We start from the raw sequence: 27,441 nt of genomic DNA, 5'->3' as shown, positions 1-27,441 counted from the left end.
GGTAAATTTATCGTAAGTGTACCAGTTTAGGATTTTTTATGATCAAAAAATTAGTTTAGAATAAATTTATCACAGATAAATTTGAGATTTTTCATAGTATTAAACCTATTTTAAATTTAAGGTGGCTTATATATAATACACTTTAATAAATTTGGGTGAAAACATAGATGGGTGACTCGTTTTGACAGTCCTACTTCAGTATAATCCCCATACGTCAATTATTGAGGAGGAATTATTATGTCAAAAGGAAGGGTTCAATTTGTTCTTGTATTCCACGTAGCACAGCTTTAATATCTTTCGCCCCCACATGCGCAACCATCCAAAGTGGCACGATTTAATCCAACTTGAAAATGAACTGTAATCGACATTTCCCTAAATCGAAAAGTTATCCACGAGGGCGATGGGACATGGACCGAAATTGTTGTTTTATAAAATGCCCATCAGGCGCAATCAAAGAAGTTATTGTATACTACATTTGCATTCATATTTGCTATCTAAAAAAATTTCGCAACGATGAATTTTATCCCTAAAATTTCATAATTTACCTTTAGGGGTCACTAATTCAAATTAAGCTGTAAAGATTTGTTAATAATTTTTTCACTTAGTGTTTACCTCACATGGTGGGCTTAAGTGAATTTTAGGCAAATGTATGGAATTCAAAGTGCGATGGATTTGCATTTATAACATGGAGAGACGAGTGATCGAGTTCATCTTTAGCCCAGATTTCTTCACAGTTATTTCCTTTGGGTCGCATCTTCGCCCAAGTATCTCTAACCGAACTCTCACGTAACTTAACAAACTTTCCCCGCGTGTGAGCTCCAATGTTAAACGTGCAATCCCTTAATCAAGGTCTCTTTCTATAGCAAGAAACCTCAACCGGAATCTCCATCTTATCTGCCAACCACAATGCCCACCTTTGTCCCCGATCTCTTCCGCTAGACCAAACCATAAAGCTTTTTCTCAGTTTCCGTTGCTATGGCATAACGCTCACCTCCACCTCCCTCTCCACCTCCACTGCCACCTCCGATATCTTCCGCTAAATCGAAGCATGAAGGCTACCCAAAAACTCGAATGCTCATGAGATTTCTCCATCGAGATTTTCACCAAACACCAACCCAAATACATATTCAGAGTGATCCAATGAACCATCGGTTCTAATTCCAATTGTTGAGAAGAGCAATAGAAGTCCAATATTTTTCATCTAGCGAAACTATTAAGAGAGAATCAAGTTCGAGCACATTAAACATATTCAATGAGAACAACCTCCATTAAAAAAACAAACTCATAACAACGAAATTACAGACACCCACTAGGATACGCCAATCGCACTGCACCACATCAAATCTGCTATTCAGGATATTATAACGCAACTCGCATGCCCATCTCATCGCAAAATGACAATAGTTCTAGAAATATCATTTTCCATTTACCCGAAAAAAGTTTTTTTCCCTCGGCAAGAATAGAAAACAATATGGACCAACCTTAAAATTGGGAAAATTTCAATTTGGGGTCCAAAGTGGTGCCATTTTCTCAAAATGGGGTCTCAAGTGGATCCAGTGCCAAATTGGTACCCAAAGTCCCCAAAAAGTGTCATATAAGTCCGGTCGCCGGCCAAAATACCCGCCAATGGCGATCCCGCAACCTGTTTGGCTAACGAACAGTGCTTTTATATATTTTTTCTTTTCCTTTTCCTCTTTTTTTTTTCTCCTTTCCCTCCGTCGGCCACGCGGGCGGTTTCCCCGGGGGGGGGCCCCGCGGGGGGGTTTTGCCCTTTCTGGGCGAGGCGACCCGACGCCGGCGAGGCGAGGAGTAAGGCGACTCGCCACCCGGGTAGGCCGGGGTGGCGGTGGTTGGTCCGGCGAGGAGGGGCTGGTCTGGCGATTGAGCAAGGAAGCCGAGTGGAAGTAGAGGCAGCGAAGCAAAAAAAATGAAGAAGGAGCAGCAGAAGACACGAAGCAGCAGAAAGGAAGAAGAAGGGGAAAAGAAAAAAAGGAAGGTCGCCCTCGCCAGCGTCGGGCGAGGGCCGCCCAGCCTTCCCCGCGTGGGCGAGGTAAGGCTCGCCCTTGCGATCCTCGGAGGGCAACCACACGCCATCACGCCGGATCCGGCGAGGTCGGCCCCTCGCCCGCTCCTCCCCACTGACCAGCGAGCGTTGCCCTCGCAGTGGGGAAGGCCGCCCGCCCGACGCCGACGAGGGCAACCTCGCTACGGCGTCCACCGGACACCTGGCGCGGGCCCTTGCCGACCCTTTTGCCCCCCCCCCAAAAAAAAAACCTCCCCAAGGGGGGGGGGAGAAAAAAAAAAAAAAAAAAAAAAAAAAAATTACTGTTCGCCGAACTATAAAATAACTATTTATCCTACTTGACTAAATTGAGACCCTGACAAAATTGAGATTAGATCACTTGAAATCTCATTTTGAGACTGATTACACTTGAGATCCCATTTTTAGAAAATGGCCTCACTTCGGACCTCAAATTGAAAAATTCCCCTTAAAAATTAAAAAAAAAAGATCGCAAAGAAATCTTAGGAGGTGATGTAAAGGAAAACAGCCGATAAGGGATTTCACGGACAAACAACGATTGGACAGGACAAGCCCTCTCCCCCAATCCATTCCCTTTGCAGATAACCCTTTCATCCTCCACCACACATCATCAACCGACCCATCCGCCGCTCCTGCCCACGGCGTTACCGTGAGCCCCACCAATCTCCACCGTCCATCTACATCTGTCCTCGGGTCACGATTTTGATATATTTGCAACTATAAAATTTACTTGTAATGAAAACAAAATAAAATTTTTAGGGGCAAATACTACGAAAAAAAAAAACCTCAAACTACGGGTCACCAAAAGCCTACTCTCTACTTCAGTTTCATATATAGTCACACTGTAATAAATTCGAGATTATTTATAACAGAAAAAAAAACGTTTGAGGTGTTTATGTCGCAATACACAAGTTTAGGATTTTTAGTGACACAAAAAAATTTGGAATATATGTGTTACAATGAACATGATTTGAGAGTTTTTTTATTAACCGTTTTTTTTTATTATGTGAATTAAAGAAGCCATGTTGTCTAATATTATAATTTCTTCTGTTGAGATTTATATTTTGTGAATATAGTGGCCAACCATTCTTGCCAGTTAATATGATTTGCGGACTGCCATGTGCTACCCCGGGGCGCGAAGCAGGGGATCGCGAGGATAACGGGCGGGCGCGCACTCCCAGCTCGCCCGTGTCCCGCGGCGCATGATAGTGCCGCCGGCGCAGGTTAAGTCTTATCCGCCCCGGCGATATCCTCATAAGCTTTAACGAGGCCTCGCGCAGAGCCACTGGTAGTGCACTTCCCTCATCTCTCTCTCTCTCTGGAACCATGGAGTCGCGAGTGCTGTCACGCGCCGCCGCCTTCTCCGCCGCCGTCCCCCAGCTCCGGAAGCTCCCGCGGGAGGGCTCCCGGGGCGGGGGCGGCGGCGGCCTCCTCTGCTTCGCCGCGCCGAGGCAGGTCGGAGCCGTCGGCGAGGGCGGGAACCTGATCTGGGGGAGGCAGCTCCGGCCGGCGCCGCTGCTGCTGCTGGAGAGCTCGCGTGGGGCGGGGAGGAAGGAGATCCTCCGGCCGGGCCCCGCCGCCGCTTCGTCGCCGGCCGAGGGGGGCGATTCCGCCGGGTGAGGTCCGTTCCCCTTCCGTTTTTCCGACTCGGCGAGCTCCGGCGAGCGTGTTGCCTAACTGACATTCTTCCCTTCCTGGCTCCTCATTGCAGCGAAGCGAAGATCGGGCCGGTCGGTTTCTTCGAGAAGTACCCGGCGCTCGTCACCGGATTCTTCTTCTTCATGTGGTGAGTGTTCAAATCTCCCTCCGAAACCACTGTTCGTCCACGCAAAGTCGAAAATTCCGGCGAGCCGCCGCTAAGCTGAGCCCGGTGCGCACGGCGCACGATAGCGCGCCGGGAGCGCCGGGACTCGCGCGTCCAACGGTCGAAACGGTCCGAATAGTAGTCGTTCAAACCCTCTCCCCCGGTCCAGCGGGAGGGGATGGGCCGCTGTATGAATTTACGGAAATGCCCCCTCTTCCCCCTTGGTTGCAGGTACTTCTTGAACGTCATATTCAACATCCTCAACAAGAAGATATACAACTACTTCCCCTATCCTTAGTAAGTTCGAACTCTTTCTTAATAATGATGAGATCTAATTGTGGTTTTGTGCGGAAGTTTGAGGACGGTGACGAGGGTTTGGTTTTGCGTGTTGTTGGACTCTGCAGCTTTGTGTCGGTTGTGCATTTGTTCGTTGGGGTGGTGTACTGTTTGGTGAGCTGGGCCGTGGGCCTCCCGAAGCGAGCTGTAAGTCCAGACCCAGTAATTTTGTCCATCCGTTCATTCATCTACCCTTCTTCTTTTGGCTCTATTCCGTTCTTTATTTGCTATTAACGATGAATTGAAGCATAAAGTCCGAAGCTTTCAGAGCTTGATTGCAACAAGAAGTACCAAAAACAGTTTTGTTTTTGTTTTCCTGCGTTGTACTGTGAGATTGGAGTGTAAAGATTCACAGATTCTGCGGTCTGGGTTCTGGCTTATCTTATATTATTCTATGTCGGATGTGGGATGACAGAGACAAACGACTGCCATCTTCTTTTTTCCTGTGTGGCTTAAGGACACAAAGTTGGCATTCTTAATTCATAGTCGTCCAATGATAGTTTGCTGAGTCCCAGTTCATTCTTTAAAGGAAAAATAGAATGGCAATCTTTCCTTCAGTGGCAAATAGTCCGGCTTTAATCTTGTGCTGAATGGGGTAATGGTACAAGTGTATGTGTGATAAGTGTTCATGGACTGTTAGTTGATGTGTGTGCACCAAAAACTTACTTGAACGGATGTACGAATAGGACCTCCTTTTGCCTTCTGAAAATCAAAGTAGATGGAGGCCTTGAGCTTCCATTCTTAGCAGTCTCCAGCTATTTTGGTCTTTTCCGTCTTTCTTGTCTGTCATCGGCATTATGTGGCGATTGGTGTTCGAAGGGCATCGATCTTAAATTGAAGAGGCTAAATCTCCATGCACTGTTATTATCTCCTTCGCTGTTTTGATTGAGCCAAAGTTGTATGATGGAGATGCTTCTTTCTAGTTTTGTCACCATATGTCGCTTTAGCATAGTGATTACATGATACTTGAATCTCGTAAGTGCAATTCCATTCGGTGCTCAATGTCATATTAACCCCTGCTGTTATCTGCTACAGTCAAATGGGTTTGAGGTTGTATTGAATCTATAACTTTGTTTCGTCCCTGCTGTCTTTAATTTCTGCAACATTATCTGTTGTCTAAACTATTGAAGCTGTCGGTTCTATGCGCAGCCAATTGATTCAAACCTCCTGAAGGTGCTTATTCCTGTTGCTGTTTGTCATGCACTTGGTCACGTTACCAGCAATGTTTCCTTTGCAGCTGTTGCTGTTTCCTTCACGCATACCATTAAAGGTAAAATAGCATTTATTTGTCTGATAGGGAGCAAAAGATAAAGATAATGCCCGCTTTTCTACATCTTCTTCCTGTTAGTTTTGTAATACTCTACTTCCTTAATTCCTGCTATATTGATTTCAGCTCTTGAGCCGTTCTTCAATGCTGCTGCTTCTCAATTTGTACTTGGACAATCAATCCCCATTACCTTGTGGCTGTCTCTGGCTCCTGTCGTCCTTGGTCAGTTCTACCTTCTTTTACTGTCTTTTTTAAATCAGTAGCATACAACCATGTTTGAGTCACATTATTCGACTTCAAATCTCTAGTCTGGGAGATCTCCACTTTCATGGATCTAGCTCCTTGATGACTGCTATTCATGCAGCTTAGTTTACACAGACAGGCATGCATGCACTCATGTAAGTAGTCAGGTTGGTTTATGTATTTAGATGTGTTGGCGTTAGCTGCATGGTGGATCATGCGAGTATTTGTAATTGTAATTTGTCAATGCTAGAGGAGTATTTTCTGATCTATTTCTAACATATTTTTTGGTTTGATTTATCATCCAGGTGTCTCCATGGCATCATTGACTGAACTCTCTTTCAATTGGACTGGATTTATTAGTGCTATGATTTCCAACGTTTCATTCACTTACAGAAGTATATACTCCAAGAAAGCCATGGTGATGTTCAGTTATACCATTATCATGCTTCTTTTATATTTCTAGTTGTCATGCCTTTTTTTTCTTTTTGCATGATGAATCGATGATTGATATGTCTAACTCAAAAGTATCTTTTGTGAATATTTGTTTGTCATCTTCTGCAGACTGATATGGATAGTACAAATGTCTATGCCTACATTTCCATCATCGCCCTCTTTGTCTGCATTCCACCGGCCCTTATTGTGAGGAATGCTTGTGCTATTTTTTCCTGATTGGTGTAATTATGAGTGATAACTTAAATATGGAGGCCCAAAATTCATCCTTGTGTTTTGTTATGTGAAGATCGAAGGACCTCAACTGATGAAGCATGGCTTCAATGATGCAATTGCAAAAGTGGGTATGACCAAGTTTGTTTCTGATCTCTTTTGGGTGGGAATGTTTTACCACCTCTATAATCAGGTACTATTCCACTAATGTCTATCCGACTCGTATGACCAGAGAATATCTTTTGTTAACCGACTATTATCGACGAAGTAATGAAATTGCAAGTTACTTTGGTATCAAGTCGAATGGTCCTAATAAATGACAAACATTTCCATATGTTTTTTAGTTGGCCACCAATACCTTGGAAAGAGTCGCACCTCTAACACATGCAGTTGGAAATGTCCTCAAACGTGTCTTTGTGATCGGCTTCTCAATCTTAGCTTTCGGTGAGTATGCATCTAATTCCGGTTTAATTAGTGTTTGCTTCCTTTTCCCCCTCTACTATTCGATTAGAAATCCTAGGAAAAATGGGATACTGATTAAGTGCTCTCCTTACAGGTAACAAGATCTCAACTCAAACTGGTATTGGCACTGTTATTGCAATTGCTGGAGTTGCAATTTACTCGTTCATTAAGGCAAAGATGGAAGAAGAGAAACGGGTGAGTCTCGACTGCTGGCTTGACATTCGAGACCTATTTCATCGGTCTCTAACTCTAGGTCTTGTTTGGTTAGCATGCCAGTGTTTTAGGGTCTAGAGAAAGCTTGGGTTGCGCATGATTAATCTTTTATGGTATGAATTGGGGCTCAAGCCAGTGTTATTAACTTCTGTATATACTTGGAATTTCATTGCAGCAACTGAAATCGACTTGAGAAGAAGCGAGACGAGGAAGCGGACCGCCAAACCTTGTAGGCCTGTGTACTTTCCCTCGAAGATGAAAACGAAAAATCCTAATATGATAATTAAGTTTTTTTTTCCTAATAATTTTCTTTAATTCGGAAGCATTGAAGGAGTGCCGTTGTACAATCATCCCTTGTTACCAAGAATAATGTATCATCTGCTCTCTCTTGTTGAGATTATATGAGTGAAAACTGCAGTCCATATGATGGAAAGACAACACATGAAACTGCCCGCAGCAAGATCATGTGAAAAATTTCACTTCAACGAAATAACGAAAACCGCCGACGTCTCGCCCTACAACCGGTTGACATGTTTGTCCGGTGGACAACCCCGCCAAGAGTTGATTTTAGTCAGTCAGGCGAATTGAGAAGAGACTGTGCAAGTACAAAGAAGAACTAGGGACTTCAAACTGAACGTGTTAGGTTTGATGCAATCACACGGATGGCAATCGGCGCGGCGGGGCGGGGCAGGGGGTGGATTAGCGCTCCCGGCAGTGCCACCCCACGCCACGGCCCCTAATTCTTCTCCCCGTCCTCGCCTCATTGCCTTGGACAGTGATGCATGACCCCGCAATTAGAGTAAGGTCCTTTGTTGCCCACAAAACTGGACAAGAAGTTAGTACAGATCAGGATAACAGAGACTTCTTAGATTGAAAGAGATGGTAAGATTTTAGCGAAAAAAAAAAAAAGGAAAGAGATGGTAAGATGATGCTCGTGAGAGAGGATAGTCAGTTGAAGGAAAGGTGGCTGTTTTAAGCATGAATACCAAAATAGGGCCATAAAACTAAAGTAATAGTTGGTAATATCCGCGGCTTTCCGATCATTTCAATCAAGTCCCTAAGCTATTTTAATAAAGAAAAAATGACATAAATAGTCCATGAAGTTTGGCCCAATATGCAACGTGGTCCATATACTTTTAATTTGTTCAATATAACCCCTAAACTTTAGCTTAATGCAGAATGTGGTTCCTGAACTTTTAATTTGTTCAATATCGTTCTTGAACTTTTGGAACATGTTCAATTTAGTTCATAAACTATTTCAGGGATTAAATTGAACATGTACCAAAAGTCGATAGATCACATTGAACAAGTTAAAAATTCAGGGATCACATTGAATATTAAACTAACATTGATGGATTACACTGAATAAATTAAAGTTCTACACTGTATATTAAGCCAAAGTTTATGGACTATTTGTGTCATTATCCCTTTAATATATTCACCCTCTCAAACCTCACATTAGTTAGCGTTATTGGAATTTGCTGAAATGGACATAATCTAGTAAAGTTAGGCTGCGCATGGCAACTTGCCAAATAGTGTTTGATTCGTTCTTTTGTCCCCGAATCGGTTTGGGAATAGAAATCCGTTTGTTTAATTTTTTGATTACGGGCACAAATTCTTGCAAATTTGTGCCTGAATCGATTTTGACGAGAATCAAGAATAAAAAAAAGTAGCTTCTTGATTAAGGAACAAAAATGAGAATCAGTTTTTCTTCTTCTTCTTCTTTTTCTTGGTTTTTAATATAGCTTCTAATGTCCGGCGCGAGGGCCACCCTCACCGTATCGGGCGAGATTAAAATATTTTAATAAAAAATTATTATTATTAAAAAAAATTTAATAAAAAAATTTTACTGGCCATGGCCAGCGACTAGGCCATGGCGAAAAAAATAAAAAAATTATTTTCAATAAAAATATTTTAATAAAAAAATTATTTATAAAAAAATATTTTACCGGCCATGGCAAAAAAAATAAAAAAATAATTTCAATAAAAATATTTTTTTATTAAAATATTATTAATAAAAAATTATTTATAAAAAAATATTTTACCGGCCATGGCCAGCGACCAGGCCATGGCGAAAAAAAAAGAAAAAAATATTTTCAATAAAAATATTTTTTAGTAAAATATTTTTTAAAAAATTATTAATAAAAAAATTATTTATAAGAAAAATTTTTACCGGCCATGGCCAAAAAAATAAAAAAATTATTTTTAATAAAAGTATTATTAATTAAAAAATATTTTACCGGCCATGGCCAAGAAGGAGGAGAAGAAAAAAAGAAAAGAAAGAAATATTAAAATATTTAAAATGTTATTAAAATATTATTAATAAAAAGAAATTTTTTCCGTTACCAAACGCATTTCTGTTCTTTTACTATTTCAGAATAGAAATTTTGGGTCGTTACCAAACGCTTTCAAATGCTCGGAATCGAGTTTTCGGCACGAGAATCAAAAAGAATCATTTCGATCGAATGCTCTTCGGCACGGAATGGTTGCCAGCAACTCTTAACATCTTGTAGAGAACGTTGTACACTTGGATTTGGTATGTGCATATCCACCAGAAACTACAAATCTCTTTGTAGAAATCGAAAAATGTCATCCCGAATTTTCATTGGACGGAATCTCCATTGAAAGTTTGAAAAATGAGATGTTATTAGTTGCCAACCCCACTTTGGGTTTCGTTAGGATGCAAATATAAGTAGTGCCAAAAAAAATTTCCACATAGGAGATTTGGTGTGGCGTGGTGTAGAGTAGTTGCTATAACCTAGTTAACCCATAACTCAAATATAGGTCCAATTGAATATATTGATTGGCTCAAACTTGGGTTCCCTCTTTGCGATTTCTCTGCGTTAAGGTATTGAACTTTTACTGCGCGCGCCCCAACAAATTGGTATGAGAGCCAATGGTTGATTAGTGGGGTTCCGATGTTGGTGGATGAAGTTGGACATAATTTCCAGGCAGTGGGAATTGTCATATAACAATGCAAACTCGGTGGCAGATTTCATATCTTGATGCAGAAGAATACCTGAATTAAGGGAGAGCAAACCTAACGCTAAACTCATGAGTGAAGGAGAGATTATTAGTGATAGAATATTAAAATATTAAATTACGCCTTCATCTAATACTTTAAATTTTTAGAACAGTTGGCAGTAGTCCCACTAAAATCTCACATGGTATCAGAGCTAAAGGCCCTAAATTTGAATCTTTTCATGCCCCAATTAAATATTTTCACGCTTAATACTGGGCAACAAGACCGAACTAAATGTGAGGGGGAGTGATAGAATATTAAAAAATTAAACTATACATTCATCTAATAGTTTAAATTTTTAAAATAGTTAGCAATGATCTCACCAAAATCTCATATGAACATAGGTCCAATTGAACATATATAACGCTCAGACTCTTAGACTTGAGCACCTCTTGGCGATCTCTCCGTGTTAAGGTATCCGACTTCTGCTGCGCACCCCCAACAAACTTCTTCCCTTGTGTACAGTGCGAGGGTTGGTGGAGGGATAAGGGGCTTTGTCGCCCTCTCCATCGGGAAGGCATGTGCTATCCACCCCTCGTGGGAGTCTCAACGATGGCAATCGACCCTTGCTTAATCACCAATTAGGACGGGCACTCTCGAGTGATGGGTGGCGCCAGCACTAAGAAGGACCGTGAGGGTCAACTGACCCTTGATCGTCGACACCGCCATCTAGTGCCACGCTATTGAGCGAGGGCCGACCGCTCTCGCCGAGACTTTGGCCATTGCAAGTAATGGTGCCATCGCCCTGCGAGGGCCTTACGCATCCATGGGCGAGGCCCGGTTGCCCTCGTTGAGATCATGGCAAGAGCCGCCGGCCCCTCGCTCTAGCCTTCTTCTTTTTTTAATTACTTTTGAATTAAATTTTTGCTGACTTGGCTACGTAAGTCCGAAAATATGGGTGCCACGTGTAAAAGAAATCAATTTGCCGATTAAGGTCTTGCTTAGGACCTTCAAGAATCATTTTTTTTTTATCGTTCCTTCTTTTTTTTTTCAAATTTTTCCCTTTTTTTCTCGTGAGTGTCGAGAGTCTCCCTCCGATCTCGTCGCCGTCGTCGAGTCCTCGAGGCGAGACACCGGAGATGGCGGCGAACCTCCTCCGGCTGCTCCCGGCCATCTTCCCGCTCCTCCTCCTCCTCCTCCTCCGTCTCTCGCGCTCCTCCGCCGAGCTCCCCCAGTCGACGGCGTGCCCAGCTCCACAGGCCCGCCACGGCTTGGCCTGCGAGTTGCGCGATTTGAAGCTCCACGTCGCCCGCCTCGGTAAGCTTTCCTTCCCTACCGTCTGAACGCGCCGTGGTTCAGTCGAGCCCATGTTTTGAGCGAACGGATGATTGGCTCCAAACTAGATCGTAAGGAGGTCCGGACTGTGAATGAGCTTGTAAAATTTGTGGGTTGGGGGCTGCTGGTTACGTCTGGAAGGTTGTGGAGTGAAGCTGAACGTTCGTGAATGGTATTAGTTCAGGTTTTCCATTCTGAAGATAGCTTGGTGGGCTTCAATTTACCGCCATCTTCGTAGGGTCCCAGAAATTATAAGATCAATGAGGGAAGAACGCAGTCAACTGGCGATATTGTAAATCTGCTGTCAGATTGGTTACGTTACCCGGTTTTGGTAGAAGGGTAGTTAGTGATTGGCGAAAAAGCTCCGTGTGCAGCTTGGGAGATGAGATCACGGAAGTAGGGTGGCAAGGTCTTGTTTATAATCTCATTGGGTTTAATATTCTTTGAGTGATTAGTATCTTTTCACGCAATGTGCAATGAAAACTCACTTGCTTATATATGTAGGTCTCTGGTGTTTCTCGTTCAAAGTAGTGATTTTTTCGCTGCTTATATTATCAGCAAATTTTTGTGTGAAATAGCCTTTTGAATTGCTACATTTGTCTGCCATTGCATCGTTGACGTCGAGAAACTAAGTTGGGAGCGTCATGTTATGCACCATCAGATACTTTTGCTGTTCTTTTGGGGACTTCATAGTATTGAACCTGTTTTGGTTTCCATTATAATTCTTCTTTTAGGCTTCTTCAAGATATTAAGGAAAAAAACTTTTTTCTGGCAGAAGGACCCACTGATGTGAATTCCATTGCTTCTATCATGATTATCGAAAATTAATTTGTTACTCTGTCTACATCCTGGCTGTTTGCTTGCATAGCAGTGGAAAAAAAAATCTGAAACTCATGGTTATTGTTCCTAGAATTTTCTCTGCCACTGCATCTGTTGTTGGAGAGGGTACTGACCTTAAATGAGAGTTGCTGATGGAACAATGCAGAATCCATCCTTGAAGAGAGGACCCAACACTTGGATGCTAAAGGCCTTCATCTCAAACAGCATGAGAAGCGAGTTGAAGAAGTGTCACATAAGATCATTTCCTTGCAGTTGACTCTAGACAATGCCAATGTAAGTTACAGAAATTAAGGTTCTACATGAGTCATAACTGCGCAATTCTTATCCATACAGTTAAGTTTTTTCATTCTTCTTGTTTCCTGATATAAATGCTTTTTTTTGTCTTTCTAAAAGTTGCAGGATGACATGTCAAATGTGGATAAAAGGCTTAAAGCTCTAGAGGAAGAGGTTCCATTTCTGTTTGGTTTTGCTTTGAGTTATCCCATTTGGTATCACTGTTTTGGGGGTTTCCTTATTTTTGAGTTTCTGAAATAATAAATTTTGTGGAGCGAATCTGAAAGTTCAATTGTTATTCAAAAATAGCCTTTGAATTCTTAGGTACGACATCTATGGGCTGTCTCAAGAAAGAACAATTTTGATCTTCATGTCTTGGAATCTAAAGCGAAGGAAGCTGAGGCTAGACTGGAAGTTACTGCTTCAAAAGTTGAAAAGGTGAAAATTCCTAAATGTAGTATGATATGTTATTGAAAAAGGTTAAGGATGCTGAAGAAGGGGAACTCTTGTAGCTATACATTTAAAACTTGTATGTCATGAGCTTTCTTTGATCACATCTAAATAGTTTGTGTTTAGTTGTGCATAAATGACTGACCTTATTATCATTAACATTGGCTTACCTGTTTTCCATTTTGCACCCTTTGTCCATTGATGAACTCCTCTGTTGTCTGGTATCATGGGTTACAATGCTCTGATCTTCATTATTACATGTCATATGTTATCTTCCAGTTTGGCATGATCAGAGGAACCCCAAAAGTGAGTTAACTAGACACCAGAATCAACTCCTGTAGAACATGTGAATATATACTTCTTATATGCAGAACACTGACTCAAGCCTAGAGCAGCTATATCATGCCTGAGAATTTATACTTCTTTTTTTTTGCACGTGATAAAGAAGTTTACCAGAGGAGCTACATCATGCCTGAGACTGGAAAGGCAATTTGAGTATAGAAAATAAACTATAATGGTAGTAAGTTAATTGAGAGCAGAGACTATGTTTTGGTGCAGTCAAGGTTCTTTTTAAGGTTTCACATTGGCTCTTGTTAACAAAGACTTTTGGAAAGGCTTTCTGTCAACTGTGGATTTTCAGCTTGGGAAATGGTTGTCTAATATTTTATATTAGATAAAGAGAATGGTTGGCCATGAAAGAAAGTAGTAGGATATGATGGAACAGATTACAGGTGGTGTTGAAACAACAAAGATCTTTGTATAAATGTACAACATGCTTTTTGAAGTCAGACTCTTTAATGACGAACTATACAACTTTTCATGCAACGCTGGTTTCACAATTTTCATGTCTTTGTTTGAACTTTGGCTGTTTTATGGGACGTCCTCATGTCTAAGGCAATTTCTGTCCAGATTGTTCAGTAAGGTCTTGTAACTATTTTAAAAGAAACTTTTTGTTATAAAAAACAAAAGAAATGGAAGAGGGACGAACTTCATGCCATATGCTGTACAAATAGCAAAGACTGCGGTGGTCTTTCACTTGCTTAGTGGAATTGTACAGTTTCACCAAATTCACTGGTTCAATCATTTTTTCCTATATATCTTACATTACAGAGGACTAAATGAGCCATTCCAGGCGTGGATTCTTTCTACGATGTTACCATTATGTTGGTTTGCCATGGCCAGTTCAAGCTGTCATTATTGTCAATAATTATCCAACGTGAATGTTACAACATATGCTATCAATTGTAAGCATTTCTACAAAAAGAAAAAAGTAAAAGAAAAGTATCGTGCAGGGCCTAACCAATGCTTTTAACTTCTCTACCGTAAATCTTTGAGTACATTGTTGTTCTATTTCCTTGGCCTACTTATATTTGCTCTTTATCTCACAATATTAGTTCCCAATTGTATGGAATTTACTTAGTGGTATATCTTTTATAACATAGACCTAAAATTCTATTAAACCGGAAGTCTTGTGCAAAATGTATGCTCTACAATTTTCAAGAGTCCAGGTTGTCTTGCTAATCTTCCAGATTTCCTTGCTAATCTTCCCTCAAAATTCACTCATAGAGTTGTAGATACAGAAAATTCAATGGTGGATATGATGTTCGAGCTTGTCTAGAGTCCTAGAAGTTCATTAAAAACCTATTTTTACGCTAGGATTGTTTATTTGTTGTTGCACACTGGTTTTAGTAATCTTTCATTCACTTTGCTTACAGCTGGCTGACATCGTTTCAGAGCAGTGGATTCAAATTCAGCACCTTGAGCAGGCTCTCCAGATTACAGAAGTATATCATGATATGCTGCCTCTTGTGTGATTACATTGAATTGCTTCAGCTACACCATTTCTTCCTCCTGGCTTAATATGCACTTTCCTTTGTTGATCAGGTGAGGACTCTAAATGTTCGAAGGAGAGTGTATCCAACAAGATGCACATTCTTAAAGGTAATTGCAGGTATATTAAGTACTAGTTCACATGCCGTTGAAGCTCTGAATATGATCTTGTCCCTCTTTTAAGCTCATAATTCACGAAGTATGTGTTTTCTGATGAGATATACTTCATTTGTGTGGCTTATAGTTTATTGACAGCATCACTAGCAATCATCTTCAGATGGTGCATGTGATGTTACATCAATATTCATTTGTCAAAGAACCTACATCAACTTCCCATCTCTCCAGGGCTCTGCATCTGTCCAAGAGAGCCTTTTCGGCTGTGAAGAAGTATCATCACGAGGTTTGTGCACAAACTTTTGTAAAATAACAAACAAGCACCACGTGTAAATATGTCTTAGTAACAATAAGGACATGTATAGTACACCCTAGCAGAGTATTTGCCTATGCATTACTCTGTACTGGAGCCATTTTTTTTGTTTGTTGTGGGAACATATATGCCGAAAATTTGACTAACTGCAACTATAACTGTTAACCATTGTCAACTTAAATTGGTGGTCTTGTATAAAATTGGTAAATGTCTCATATTTAAGTGCTAGCATTCTATGTATGTTCAGATTAAGGAGGCTCATAAATTTTTACCAGAAGTCATGAAATACACATTTTTTCTCGAAATCTTCTATGGTTATAAAAGAAAATTTAGCAATTTGATTTTATTTGCAGCTGCAAGGTTTCATCAAGAGAGAGATGGAAAGAAATGAGATCATGGCACCACTTGCGAATAATGAAGTGGTGTTCTTTGTGGTATGAATCTACCTATATCTTAGTTCTTTCTGTTCCATAACTCTGCAAAATCAGTAGCTCACTTGCCTTCACAACATTTGCTACATTTCAGGCATCTGCAGTCGTTTTGTTCCCCATAATGGGCATTTGGGCATGGTTCTCATCACTGCTCTTATAGAAGAAGCTTGCTGTGTTCATCTGTTCCAAATGAAGACGACGCTTCATGCCTCGCTCTTCTATGTTGATATTGGTAGGAAAATATCGGCACGGCTGAATCGGATTTGTACATAGCACTGAAACTCATTTTCAATCTGCTTCAATACATACAGTCTCCAGCTGCATTCTCGACGATGCGAACCTGAAAAGGTGTTCACGCTTTTTGAACTTTTCTTGATTGAGAAAGGCACTATGTCTTGGTCAAATATCTTGTAGACTAGTATGGAAAACCCATTGTGGCATTTTCTGCTGTGCTTTTAAACTTTTTTTCCTTTACAACTTTTACCTTTGACCTGATTTGTAATGATTTAGATCGTTAGTGATTTCCAGAAAGTAATCATTTGGTTGGTTTTCCACTTTCCAAACCCTTTCATTCAGAAGCAAGTAATGATGGTAAGAACAAAGTTCAGGATTGATGTGTAAAACTGGTTCAGTATATCTAGGTTAATATGGTTCTTCCTCTTGATTGACGAGTCGATGTGCCTTCCACGGGCCGGATCAACATTTAAGTGGGCTCCGATCGTGTTCTCAAGCCCGTCGGGCTGTGCTGGGCTCCAATAAATACTTTCGTGAGTTGGTCAGGTTCCATCCAGGTGGCTCCGTTTCTATATCTCATCGGACATCCCAATCAACTTCACGAAGAAGTTCCCTCAGTTTTTAGTAAAAATTGATTGTGTGAAGAAGCTGCTCGCTTTTTCGGTCATTTGGCAGACATAGACAATGCTCTTTAGGTTTGATGTCGAGTCTGACTGCTAGACCTGTGCTTTCACAGGCTCGACCGAGTCCGTCCATGTCGGGTCTACGCTGCAACATGTACTATAACACATTTGTGAGATCACTTTCACATTGTGCATATTTGTGTGTTATCCTTTAGAAAGGAAACCTTTGTAGAGCAATCTTGCTAGTAAAGAAATTGATTTAGAATGGCTTCTATATTTTTTATGAATCATGCAAAACACTAGCAGCAGATGATGGAGGGGGGCATTGACCAAAATGAAATAGAACATAGAGATCTCCTCAAAACATGGGCAAGAGGTTCAATTTCGGGATGAGCATGATGGACCGCCCGAACCGGGACCGGACCGGATCGGCCGGTTTGGTCCGGTTCTCGAGAGTATCGGTCCAGTTCCTAAAAGTGGAACCGGTTTCCGGGCGGTCCGGTTCCCGGTTCTAGGGTGGGAACCGGACCGGACCGGACCGATAAATATATATATTTACTTTTTAAATTTTTTGAAGAAAAAAAGAAAGCCTAATCTATTCCCTCTTGCCTTTACCAATTTTTTTAAGGATTGGTTCCATTGGAAAATGGAATTGGTTCCATTGGAACGTGATTGGTTCCATTTGAAAATAGAAAAATAAATACATTTATTTAATTAAAATAGAAAGCCTAATTTAAAAGTACGTGATCGGTTCCATTGGAATCGGACCGGACCATCGGTCCGGTCCGGTCCACGGTCCTAGGACTAGCCGGTCCGGTTCTCGGTCCTAGAAAATGGGAACCGGTCCTCCTGGTCCGGTTCCCGGTTCTTGAGTGGGACCGGACCGGACCGAGAACCGCTCACCCTTAGTTCAATTGAAGACACTTTACCCTTCTATCTATCCAATAGAACTCTCATGCAAGATTTGTTCTTTCATTAAAACCTCATGCCTTTTATTCTTTCATTTTTCTAAGGGATAAATGCATTGAAAATCCTAAAATATGTCATGAAAGTACAATTGAGTCATAAAACTTTCAAAACGTGAAATTAAGTCCTAAAACTAGTCACAAAAGTTCTATAACTTGTCAAATTGATCCATTAAATCCTTTTGTTGATTGCATTTCTTAAAAATTTTAGAACTCGATTGCACTTTCCTGACAAGTTTCAGGACTTCCAATCAATTCCTTTTGTTTGATTACTTTTTCGAAAATTTTAGGTCTCGATTGCACTTTCGTGATAATTTTTAGAACTTGATTGCACTTTTTAAAGATTTTACAACTCAATTGCGTTTTCGTGGCAAGTTTCAAGATTTCCAATACATTTTTCCCTTTTTTCTAATTAGGGAAACCACCCCTTCTAGAAGCGCATCTCTAGCTTTCTAGACTTGATTCATGGACTCCACAAAACTAAACTTATGCCGACCCACTTTGATTTCACAAACGAAGTTAAGTTTCCAAGCACTTCCAAATCGACAAGACGCCGTTGTCGGGGGGACTCGAGACATCCTTGGTAAGTTACGTTAGCGTTTTGGAAATCGATTTCCATCATCCCACGACGGTCAACGACCATTGGAACATCAAGTAAGGACGTCGAGGTCCGTCGCTCCTTTTCCAAAACATTTTTGGATTTCGTTCTTCGTTTGTTTATTGTAATCTTGGAACATCAAGAAATGGTGACTTTCTTATACCGAAGCTATGTTTCGGTTGTCCGGCTACTCCGCGAGAAAGTCGAATCGATGCTTGAATCAATTGGTAGCGACTCCGAACATTCCCCTAATCAGACAATGCGCAAAGCGACGCTCTTAGTTACATAAGACAGTTAAGGAAAGGTCGAACGAACTCTCGCATCAACAAGCTTCATATTTTCGTAGTCTTGGAGCTAGATTATGTTGGAGAAATAGTGACTTCTTATACCAAAGCTATGTCTCAGTTGTCTTCTACCAAAGCTATGTCTCTGTTGTCCGGCTACTCGGCGGGAAAGCTGAACCGATGCTCAAATAAAAAGGTAGCGACTCCGAACATTCCCCTAATAGGATGACAGGCAAAGCATGTCGACGCGTTCTTAGTTACATAAGACTGTAAAGGAAAGGTCGAATGAACTCGCGCGTCCACAAGCCTAGGATAGACAGGAAATATTTTAGCGGTGTCATCCCCGCCAATTTCGCTAGATGTTCTTGGGATAATTTCGGACACACGAATTCCTCCATTGCACGACGAAGAGACGCGGTTGGAAGAAAGAGATTTGCTCGAGAAAGCAACTACAATACAAGGAAAAGAGGAGAACGAGCATAGAGTCTTTGGATGCTTTTTCTTTATCTATTTTCTCAGTTTGTCCCTTCTTTCCGCCTTTTCTACTTTCACTTTACTAGTTAAAATTCATGACCCACGTAAAAAGAAAGCCCAAGCTACAAGGCAAATTTTCGAAGAAAGCCCCCGAAATGGTTCCGTTTTCACAAAAAAACTACCAGAGTGGTGCTCATCGAAAACCCTAAAATTGGCGACTTCGTCTCAATTCACCCCCATCTCACTAGCAGCTCAAATCTTTACCGGCCGACGAGCGCGTGTGTCTCGCGTGCCGTCTTAAGCGCCTTGGCTAGGGGCATTTCGAAATTTTCGCCGTGTGGGTGGGCTCTTTTGAAAATTTTCCCCTCCTCCTACAATTGTAAAAAAAAGAAAAGGTGAAGTCTCTTCCGCAAATCACGCAATGAACTCCCACCGAATCCGAGAAAGAAAGCTGGAAAAGAACAAAGGAGAAAAACAAAAGAGGAAGAGGAGGAGGAGGAGGAGGAGGAGGAGGGGGTCAAAGAAACGAGGGACAAAGCTTTTTGGTTCAACCGTCCAACGCAAGAGTTTGACAAAAAAGACTTTGCGCCATCTGAAATCCAACTGCTCCTTTATTATTATTATTATTATTATTATTATTATCATCATCATTATCATTGTCATTATTATTTAATTTGTTTATAACCTAATAAAGTACCACTATATTTTTGGCAAGCTTGTGCTTCCTAGGGTATACTATGTTGCCCTAGGTGCATGGACTATATATATATATATATATATAAAGGGATTGAGCACAATTTTAATCAATATATACCTAACGACTGAAGCTACTCTCGATGTGAACTCCATATTATCCACTGCCAATTTCCATCTTCCAAATTGAATATATATAAAGGGATTGAGCACAATTTCAATCAATATATACCTAACGACTGAAGCTACTCTCGATGTGGACTCCATATTATCCACCGCCAATTTCCATCTTCCAAATTGAATGCCAAAGCTAAGGAGTAAATGCCATTGCTCTACTTTATGGGCAACAAACTATTGTGGGTGTGGGGTTGTTCCCCCCACTATCAATCGATTTTCAACTCTTCTTTTGAGGTTTTTTCGTTGGATGTTTGATTTTATTTGTCTTTTGGCCACCATGTTCGTGGATTGGCAGAGCAAAACCAATTTTTTAGTGTTAAAGGAAATTAACCCAAGTCAACAGATTGAGGAAGATCGTGTGTATATAAAAAGCATGAATCCTGTAGACGGGCTCTTGTGCAAATTGGATGAACAAGGGAATGCAAAAAATTGACAAATTGAGGCTGCACGGGCCAAAGAAACTTGGGCAGAACGTGGCTCCGATACGGAGTCACGATGTCCTACCCCAAAAGCTAAGTTTACAGGCCGATGGGGAGCACATTTATGTAAAGAGCATATAAAATCCATAAACAAATAATACGGGATGCTTTAACAATATCTAATCAATTCATCCAATGAAACTCATGTTGTGTTGAACATATAGCTAAAACCCTTTTTAGTCCTTGGTCTTCTTCCTCCAGCAAAGGGGCATTCAATTAGAAAGTATAAGTGGCCGATGAATTTGGTATTTATAGGCCAACTCAGACTGTAACCTTTTACCTAACCTCATTGAATTTTGGAGGGTCCGATTTCAAGCACTTGATTTTTTTTTTTTTGGTTCAAAATTTCAAGCACTTGATTAACTCCCTCAAAATTGCAATTCAAAGCCCTACGTGCTTTAGCTGGCTACTCCCTTTCCTCATAAGTAGGTTTAATTTCTATTAGTTGAGTCTGAAGACTATCAGTTATAAGCACATTGTTGTTAGATGATCCACTAATGAAAGTTATGACATATGTAGGTTTTACATGATATACGCAGGTCGCGCAATTGTTTTTATACAAAAGTTGCATTTATCGCCATCAATTTGGATAATTGAGTTATTTCTTAAAACAACGACTACCTATATCGACCATCATGGAGATGATTAGTGTTAAAAAATGATATACACAGTCATTGTACCGAATATAAATTAACGAAATGTTTCCTCCGGAGGTTAATGTTGCCAATTGGCTTTGGTTTTAGGTTTATCCATAAGAATTAAGGTAAATTTTATGATCGATCATTGAACTTTAGTAAACTATACAATTGGGTCACAAAATTTTTTATTTCTTGTATTGGTTATATTCACTACCTCTTTTGTTAAGTTATAATCATGACCTTTTTTGTTATAAATAAACTTTGATTTCAATTTTGGATGCACCAAAACTTTCATTAATTTTTTTGCAATTGATGATGCACTTTAATCGGAATCTGATCAATTTCTCAGCTAAATGATGATGGGGTGACTCGTGGCAATGATGCACATCCAAAAAAATTGGCCATGTTTCTGCCACATCAATATATTCCATCAGAGAACGGGTCTGATACATGTTTTTACTTTGTTGAGTTAAAATGTATCAATTGTATAGAAATGAAAAAGGGTCCTATTAACAAGGGTCCCCAGACACCAGTGAAGTATATTTTATTTGGAATTGTTCAATTTTCTAGACACTGATTGCGCATAACACAATGGAAATCAACGTATTAAAAATTTAGAGTTTCCTTAATCGGTTGCTTAAAAAATGACCCTGGAGCACTCATTGATAAAATCCAAATAAAAATTTAATGTGTTGGGATCGTTAAAATCAAAATCCAATCACTTCATCATAAAATTGATTAAAGTTTTTGTAACCAGAACGGAATTTTCTTCAAGAAGTGGTAATCCGAGAGAGGTGTAATGGGAACACAACTATAATTAGAAACTGTGGTATACTCAACTTTGGACCAAAAGACAAAATGACCTTCAAGGGTTTCCAAAATATGAATTGATAAGAGTTTTGGGGAAGATCTCATGGTGATGATACTCATCCCCATAATATATTGTTCTCCCAATCCAACTTTTATAGAAGAACCTCACAAAAAGTTAAAAGTGAGGTTTGGCTCCCCTTCCTCACTCTAGGTAACCCTAAAGAGTACTACACGGCAAAAGCAAATTAACCCAAGAGTAGTGTCCAATAGCATCGAGTCCCCCCACAAGAATAGTGCATTATTTTAGCTGTCATGCGTATGTGAGCTATGGCTTTACTTGTACAGACTACATTATATTTTATCCTATTGTCGTTCGTTTCCCCCTCCAAAAGGGTGTCATGAACCTTTTTACTCCTCCAAGATAATATGAGATATCTGAAGATTTCGACTCGACTGTACATCTCCGTGCATTAGAGATGAAACTTCACCTGCAAGGTGGTGGGTGTGGCATTCAAGGTCGCTACGAGTGGTAGAGGTCGTGATCCAAATACGAGATCTGTCCGACTGCATGCAAATTTAAGTGCATGGATCTTTGAGCGCCCGATCAATTTCCACAAGTGATGGGGCTACTCCAAGTTCCATACACACCGAGTAATTACTGAAAAGGCTAGGTGCGCAGGGGATGATTTTGGAAAGAGTACAAGGGACTACCCAAAGAGTATGCATAGGACAAGTAGTAGAGGAGGGGCACATGCTGCGTGCACTAAATGGCCATTATGTTGCGTGCACCACCCACTCCTCAATTCACGCATAATTACCCTCCCATCTTCCCTTTCGCTTTTTGTCTTTGTTTTTTTTTTTTATTTGCTTCATATACATATAATATTCAAATAGTCATTTCCCAATTTACCCTTTTCCCTTTTTAAACTTAACTTCAAAATGATTCCCTCACTCTCATCTAATTCCAATATTAGAAAAATTTCGATGGACCCGCCCATATAATATTAGAAAAACCTAGGTGGGCACATTATCGTTCGGACTCTTATTTTGAACGCAAACAGCGGAGAAAAAGGATGTACATATTCTTTTTTTTGTGTTAATTACATGCATTCGATGATGAATTTTGCTTTTCAAGATTGCTAGAGTGAAATATCCATTATACTTTATGTTTTCTATCATAAATTCTTGTACTCATCCCTAGACTTTATCTTATCTTTAGCTCTTTGATAAAGTAATGCTAGGAAGAAGAGAAAGAGAGAGAGAGAGAGAGAGAGAGATTTTGGAGAAAACAAATGGAAAGTGTGAGCTTCAAGTCACATGACTCCCTCTCTCGTGGACAAAAATCACCGATTAGTGCTGCAAAATCTCCGAAAAAAAGCAACATTAAATCAATTATACTATGCATAAATTGCAATAAAGAGGGGAGCAAAAAGAAAAGTGTTTCTTGCCAAATAGTGGAAAAATTGAGAGGGAGAGAGGGAGAGCCATATATAAATAAAGCAAGAGCACAAATATTCCCCACTGCCATAGTCCTCAACACTACTATTTCCCAAAACCCTCTCTCTCTCACTCTCTCTCTCATATTACCAAATGGCCATTCCAAAACACTTCTTCTTCTTCACCACAACACTCTTGATTCTTGCCTCTCTCTTTGTCTCCATCAGTGTTGAAGCAAGAGAGGTTAGGGAGCGCGATTCCTTCAGCAAATTCACCAATGCCAACGACAACGTCGACAAAGAGAACACGCGAGTTGTCCCCAGCAAGGAAGAGGCCCCCACCACCGAGGAGGCCTTGAAGAAGCAAGAGGACCAAGAGCAACAGCCGACCTTCATTCCTCAGACCCGCAATGGGTATGGCCTCTACGGTCATGAGAAGACTTTCGAAGACACGCCTGCCACCACCACCGCTACCTCCACTGGTAACCGCCCGTCCAAAACGGCGATGCCGGACGACTCGTTCTACAGCAACTCGAATGGCAATTTCGAGAACACCAACAACTATTACAATGATAAGAGCTACGATAGGAGGAGCGACAGCTACTACAACAAGGATGCTTATGTCGCAGACCGGAGGGAGCAAGCCCGCGACACTTACACGCCAGAGGAGCAAAACTTTGTCGGCAACGCTCGGCTTCAAGATAGCAGCTACACCACCACCACCACCACCACCGGCTCCCGCGCCACAAACGACCACAATACCTACTATACCGGTGGCAATAGGTACGGCTTCAAAGTATCACTAAAGGTCGACACCATTTAGCAAGAATTTGATGATATGCTCGAAGCGAGCGACATAAGAAGCGCACTGAGCATAAAGTTTTATGATACTTTAATTATCTGACGCTTTGAACAAAATATGGTGAGGGTAGCAGAGTGTTGAAGCAATCTGCTTGTGTATGTTGGCTCTTTACATATACGTTTTTTGAAGAATGCTTTTCACATTTAACTTTCAAATTATGTAAAGAAACATGTAAAGGATTCATCTTGCGTTTACCATCAGGTACGGCGCCGTGAATCCGGAAGGGATGAGCGACACGAGGTTTATGGAGAACGGGAAGTACTTCTACGACGTAGACAATGAGGAGAAATACTACCAAAACAGGTACCAGAGGTCGAAGCCCGGGTATTCGACTCAGGGGTATTATGGCAATGGCAACCGCAACCGCAACGACAACGTCAATCTCTACGAGCAACAGTTCAACAACGTCGACGACAACTTCATGGGAGGATACCAGGACCAGCAGGAGTTCCAGGAGAGCCAAGACGATGAGTTTGTGCCCTGAGAGAGACAGAGACTGATGAAGTTGGTGCATTCTAAAATTATGAAATTGAATGGGTTTAATTATTCATGATATGCATGAATTATGGTGTTTTGTGGTGGAAAGGGAGACGCAAAATGTTAAAGTATACACTTTACCTTTACTTTAATTTGTGACCTTATTTTGCAGTATTCCCTGGGACTGTGTGTTTGAAAAGATGACAAAGTTGGGGGTGTGGAAATGTATTTGGACCAAAGTTGAGGATCTAATAATAATAAAAAGTGTATATGGAAGAGGGTTTGTGCTTGCTTTCTTTTTGGGTAGGCCCCGACAAAATCGCAAATGGAGGATTTCGCCTGCAATTGGGTCCCTAGTTGAACCGATTCTGAACCGGTTAAATTATGATTTGCTTCAAACAAGCTCAACACGCCCCTATTTTTATTTTTAAGATTGAAAATCATAACCGAGTCCGACGAGATCTGTTTTGAAGTTCAACCTTAGAATCGACCCATCATGTAATTAATCATCAATGACGAGAACTAACAGAAAGATATTCACAGCAATAATATTACCGAAATATCGATCCTACATTATTATTAAGGAATTGAAATCCATTCAACTTAGAAGGTAACATGATGCATCGACACTTACCTAGCTCCCTAGCCAAATATCCATTGCCTACCAATACACTCAAATTAGTTCATCATGCATTTTTTGGCAAGCACTCATCCATTGTCTAATGCAAAATCTAGTATCTCATTACATAAACATGGAAAAGTGTGCAAGTTGTTCAATCTCAGCTACTGGTGTTCCAATGAACAGTCTTTGTAAAAACTGCAGATGCTTTTGTACGAGCCATGATTAAGGAAGATGGGATAGAACTATTGGAGATGATAATGCTCCCCATGAACTACCGAAAGAGCACCCACTAAAGCCTGCAAATCACGTTGTCAGCATCGGACATTTGAAGTTGGAAAACCTGGTAATTTCTGTATAAAATGTTGCAAATGCACATATGTCAAAAAAAAAATCAATAAATTGCTAAGATCCTATGTATTTCTGATCTAACAACTTACCAAACTTCCATAGTAGTTCCTTCAAGAATCGTACATAATCCTCTTTAATAAAGGGTTCAACCCAAAATCCGGAATCTATCGGAACAAAAGCAACGGTTCAAGGCTACGCTAGATTTGAGGGATTCCTTACATAAAAAATTTTCTTTCGTGTTGCGGCCATTATATTTACATGATGTCTTGCGAGAAAAATGTATTTTCTTTTTTTCAAACCTTTTTTTCTTTCCAATTTGTTTTATTTAGATTTCTGTTTTGAAACGGCCTATTATTCAAATTGTCCTGCATATATGAATATATTTCTCTAAATGGCTATTTATATATCGAAATATTTTCTATAAGCACCCATGCATATATTAGTTCGTTGCTTGTTTTCAAATCAAAGCTGTAGTGATTGGCCAATTAGGATGCGTTTGGCAACCATTCTATCCTCGAAAACAATTTTTGTTCAAAAATGATTATTTTTTATTCCATACCTGGGAACAATTTCTAAACATTTGAAGGTGTTTGGTAACTGCCAAAATTTCTATTCTTGGAATAGAAAAAGAATAGAAATGAGTTTAGTAACTGTACAAAATTTCTTTTTATTAATAATATTTTAATAATATTTTGAATTTTTAATATTTCTTTCTTTTTTTCTTCTTCTTCCCCTTCTTTGGCCATGGCCAAGTCGTCGATGTTGGCGATCGGCCACAGGCTAGAGCTGGCGAGGGCGTCGCGGCCTTCGTCGGCCACAGGTGATGGTCACCCTCGCCGGCTCCAGCGAGGGCCGCCCTGGCCAGATTCGGCGAGGGTCCAAGCCGCAATGCCGGCGCTGACCCTGGCCTGTGGCCAGTTGCCGGTGGCCAACGGCCAGCGATCGACCATAGGCCAGGAAGAAGAAGAAGAAGAAAAAATTTATTTTCCATTTCTGATTCTTGTCCTCAGAATCAAGAAATAACTTTTTTTTTGCTTATTGATTCTGTTCCAAAATTGATTCTGGAAACAAATTTTTGCAAATTTGTGCCCGGGAACAAAAAATTTACCAAACGGATTTTTGTTCCAAAACTTATTATGGAAACAAAAGAATAGAAATAGTTACTGTTTGGTCGGTTGTCAAACACACCCTTAGATAGCAGGATGAAATAAGGTTTCAAGATCCATTTGATTTTATTTTTTATTTTTTTTGCTTTTGGGTTGACTTGGACCCTCCAAAGCGGTCCACTCGAAGCCTGCCTCATTCCAATCCAATATGTTCAGAAACAAGACATGAGCATCCTCGTGAAGCATTTAAGGAGAACAATGTGAATCGAAGGGACATTTGTAATGTCCCATCTGTCAACCAGTTTCTAGGGGACCAACCCGGAAATTTCCCGCGTTCTGTCACGAGACGTAACGATTCTAATCTAAATATAATAACAAGTTATCCTAAGATCACCTTAATTTCAATATAGTTATCGAATTCCCCAAATGTCCTAATAACCGCTTTACTAATAATAACGAATCAATCTAATTTCTCCACGCCCCACATTGGACCAAAAACTGAAATGATGTTTTAGGTCTCACACGTTGCTTAACTACCAAGTCTTTGAATGCATTATAAGACAGTCGGCATCATTACTATGGTAATGAAGTGAACAAAACACGCCTCAGTTTCACAAATTTCTACAACTTGAATTGCCACATTTCACCCTGAGACCTACAAGCTCTTAATGAAGCTCGTTGTTTAGCATTTACCAGGGCATGCCCACCTCAACAGGACAAAAGAGTTGGTCTTTGTCAACTACAGCTAATACCCATTCTTCCATATCCACTCCCAACATGCCATGCCATGCCAAATTGCCAATACACCATATAATATAAGTGCTGCACAACTCTCCTCTTTGACATTACTGCCCCACTACTGCCTCTTCACCGGTAATGTCCACATCAATTTAGCACCCAAGGCCATCTCTCACAACCCCATCACCATATCTCTCTGCCATATCTCTCCCCCTACTAGAACTATGGAAGTTTCCCGCAACACTTGTCCGCGGATTGGACTTGCTAACAAGATCTGTCAAATTTTATCGTGCGCGGCCC

At 40.6% G+C, this 27,441-nt stretch overlaps 3 protein-coding genes across 4 annotated transcripts; all 3 read left to right on the top strand.

The window, feature by feature from the left end:
- The first annotated feature begins 3,190 nt into the window (after positions 1-3,190).
- Positions 3,191-7,424, top strand: LOC115667005 (triose phosphate/phosphate translocator, chloroplastic). Its single transcript, XM_056316110.1, has 12 exons — positions 3,191-3,657; positions 3,753-3,827; positions 4,077-4,142; positions 4,250-4,328; positions 5,331-5,451; positions 5,575-5,670; positions 5,997-6,109; positions 6,253-6,330; positions 6,431-6,547; positions 6,699-6,798; positions 6,911-7,011; positions 7,205-7,424. Exons 1-12 carry the CDS (start codon positions 3,368-3,370, stop codon positions 7,220-7,222), a joined length of 1,254 nt encoding a protein of 417 aa, XP_056172085.1. The 5' UTR covers positions 3,191-3,367; the 3' UTR covers positions 7,223-7,424.
- Positions 7,425-11,020: 3,596 nt separating this feature from the next.
- Positions 11,021-16,131, top strand: LOC115680572 (uncharacterized). Of its 2 annotated transcripts, none has more exons than XM_030604391.2 (9): positions 11,021-11,308; positions 12,312-12,439; positions 12,566-12,613; positions 12,764-12,877; positions 14,605-14,673; positions 14,774-14,830; positions 14,964-15,119; positions 15,500-15,580; positions 15,672-16,131. In XM_030604391.2, exons 1-9 carry the CDS (start codon positions 11,131-11,133, stop codon positions 15,735-15,737), a joined length of 897 nt encoding a protein of 298 aa, XP_030460251.2. In that variant the 5' UTR covers positions 11,021-11,130; the 3' UTR covers positions 15,738-16,131. The 2 variants fall into 2 exon arrangements, with proteins under 2 accessions (XP_030460251.2, XP_030460250.2); XM_030604390.2 differs by having other exon boundaries at positions 12,560-12,613.
- A 6,952-nt stretch (positions 16,132-23,083) lies between these two features.
- Positions 23,084-24,603, top strand: LOC115680500 (protein E6-like). Its single transcript, XM_030604307.2, has 2 exons — positions 23,084-23,771; positions 24,052-24,603. The coding sequence occupies exons 1-2, from the start codon at positions 23,143-23,145 to the stop codon at positions 24,332-24,334; spliced, it is 912 nt and encodes a 303-aa protein (XP_030460167.1). The 5' UTR covers positions 23,084-23,142; the 3' UTR covers positions 24,335-24,603.
- Positions 24,604-27,441: the final 2,838 nt, after the last annotated feature.

This window comes from Syzygium oleosum, unplaced genomic scaffold (genome assembly GCF_021117445.2).
Source record: "Syzygium oleosum isolate NSW1041296 unplaced genomic scaffold, Sole_v2.1 Sole_v2.11, whole genome shotgun sequence".
NCBI lineage: Eukaryota > Viridiplantae > Streptophyta > Magnoliopsida > Myrtales > Myrtaceae > Syzygium > Syzygium oleosum.
This window is presented reverse-complemented; position numbering and strand designations above follow the sequence as displayed.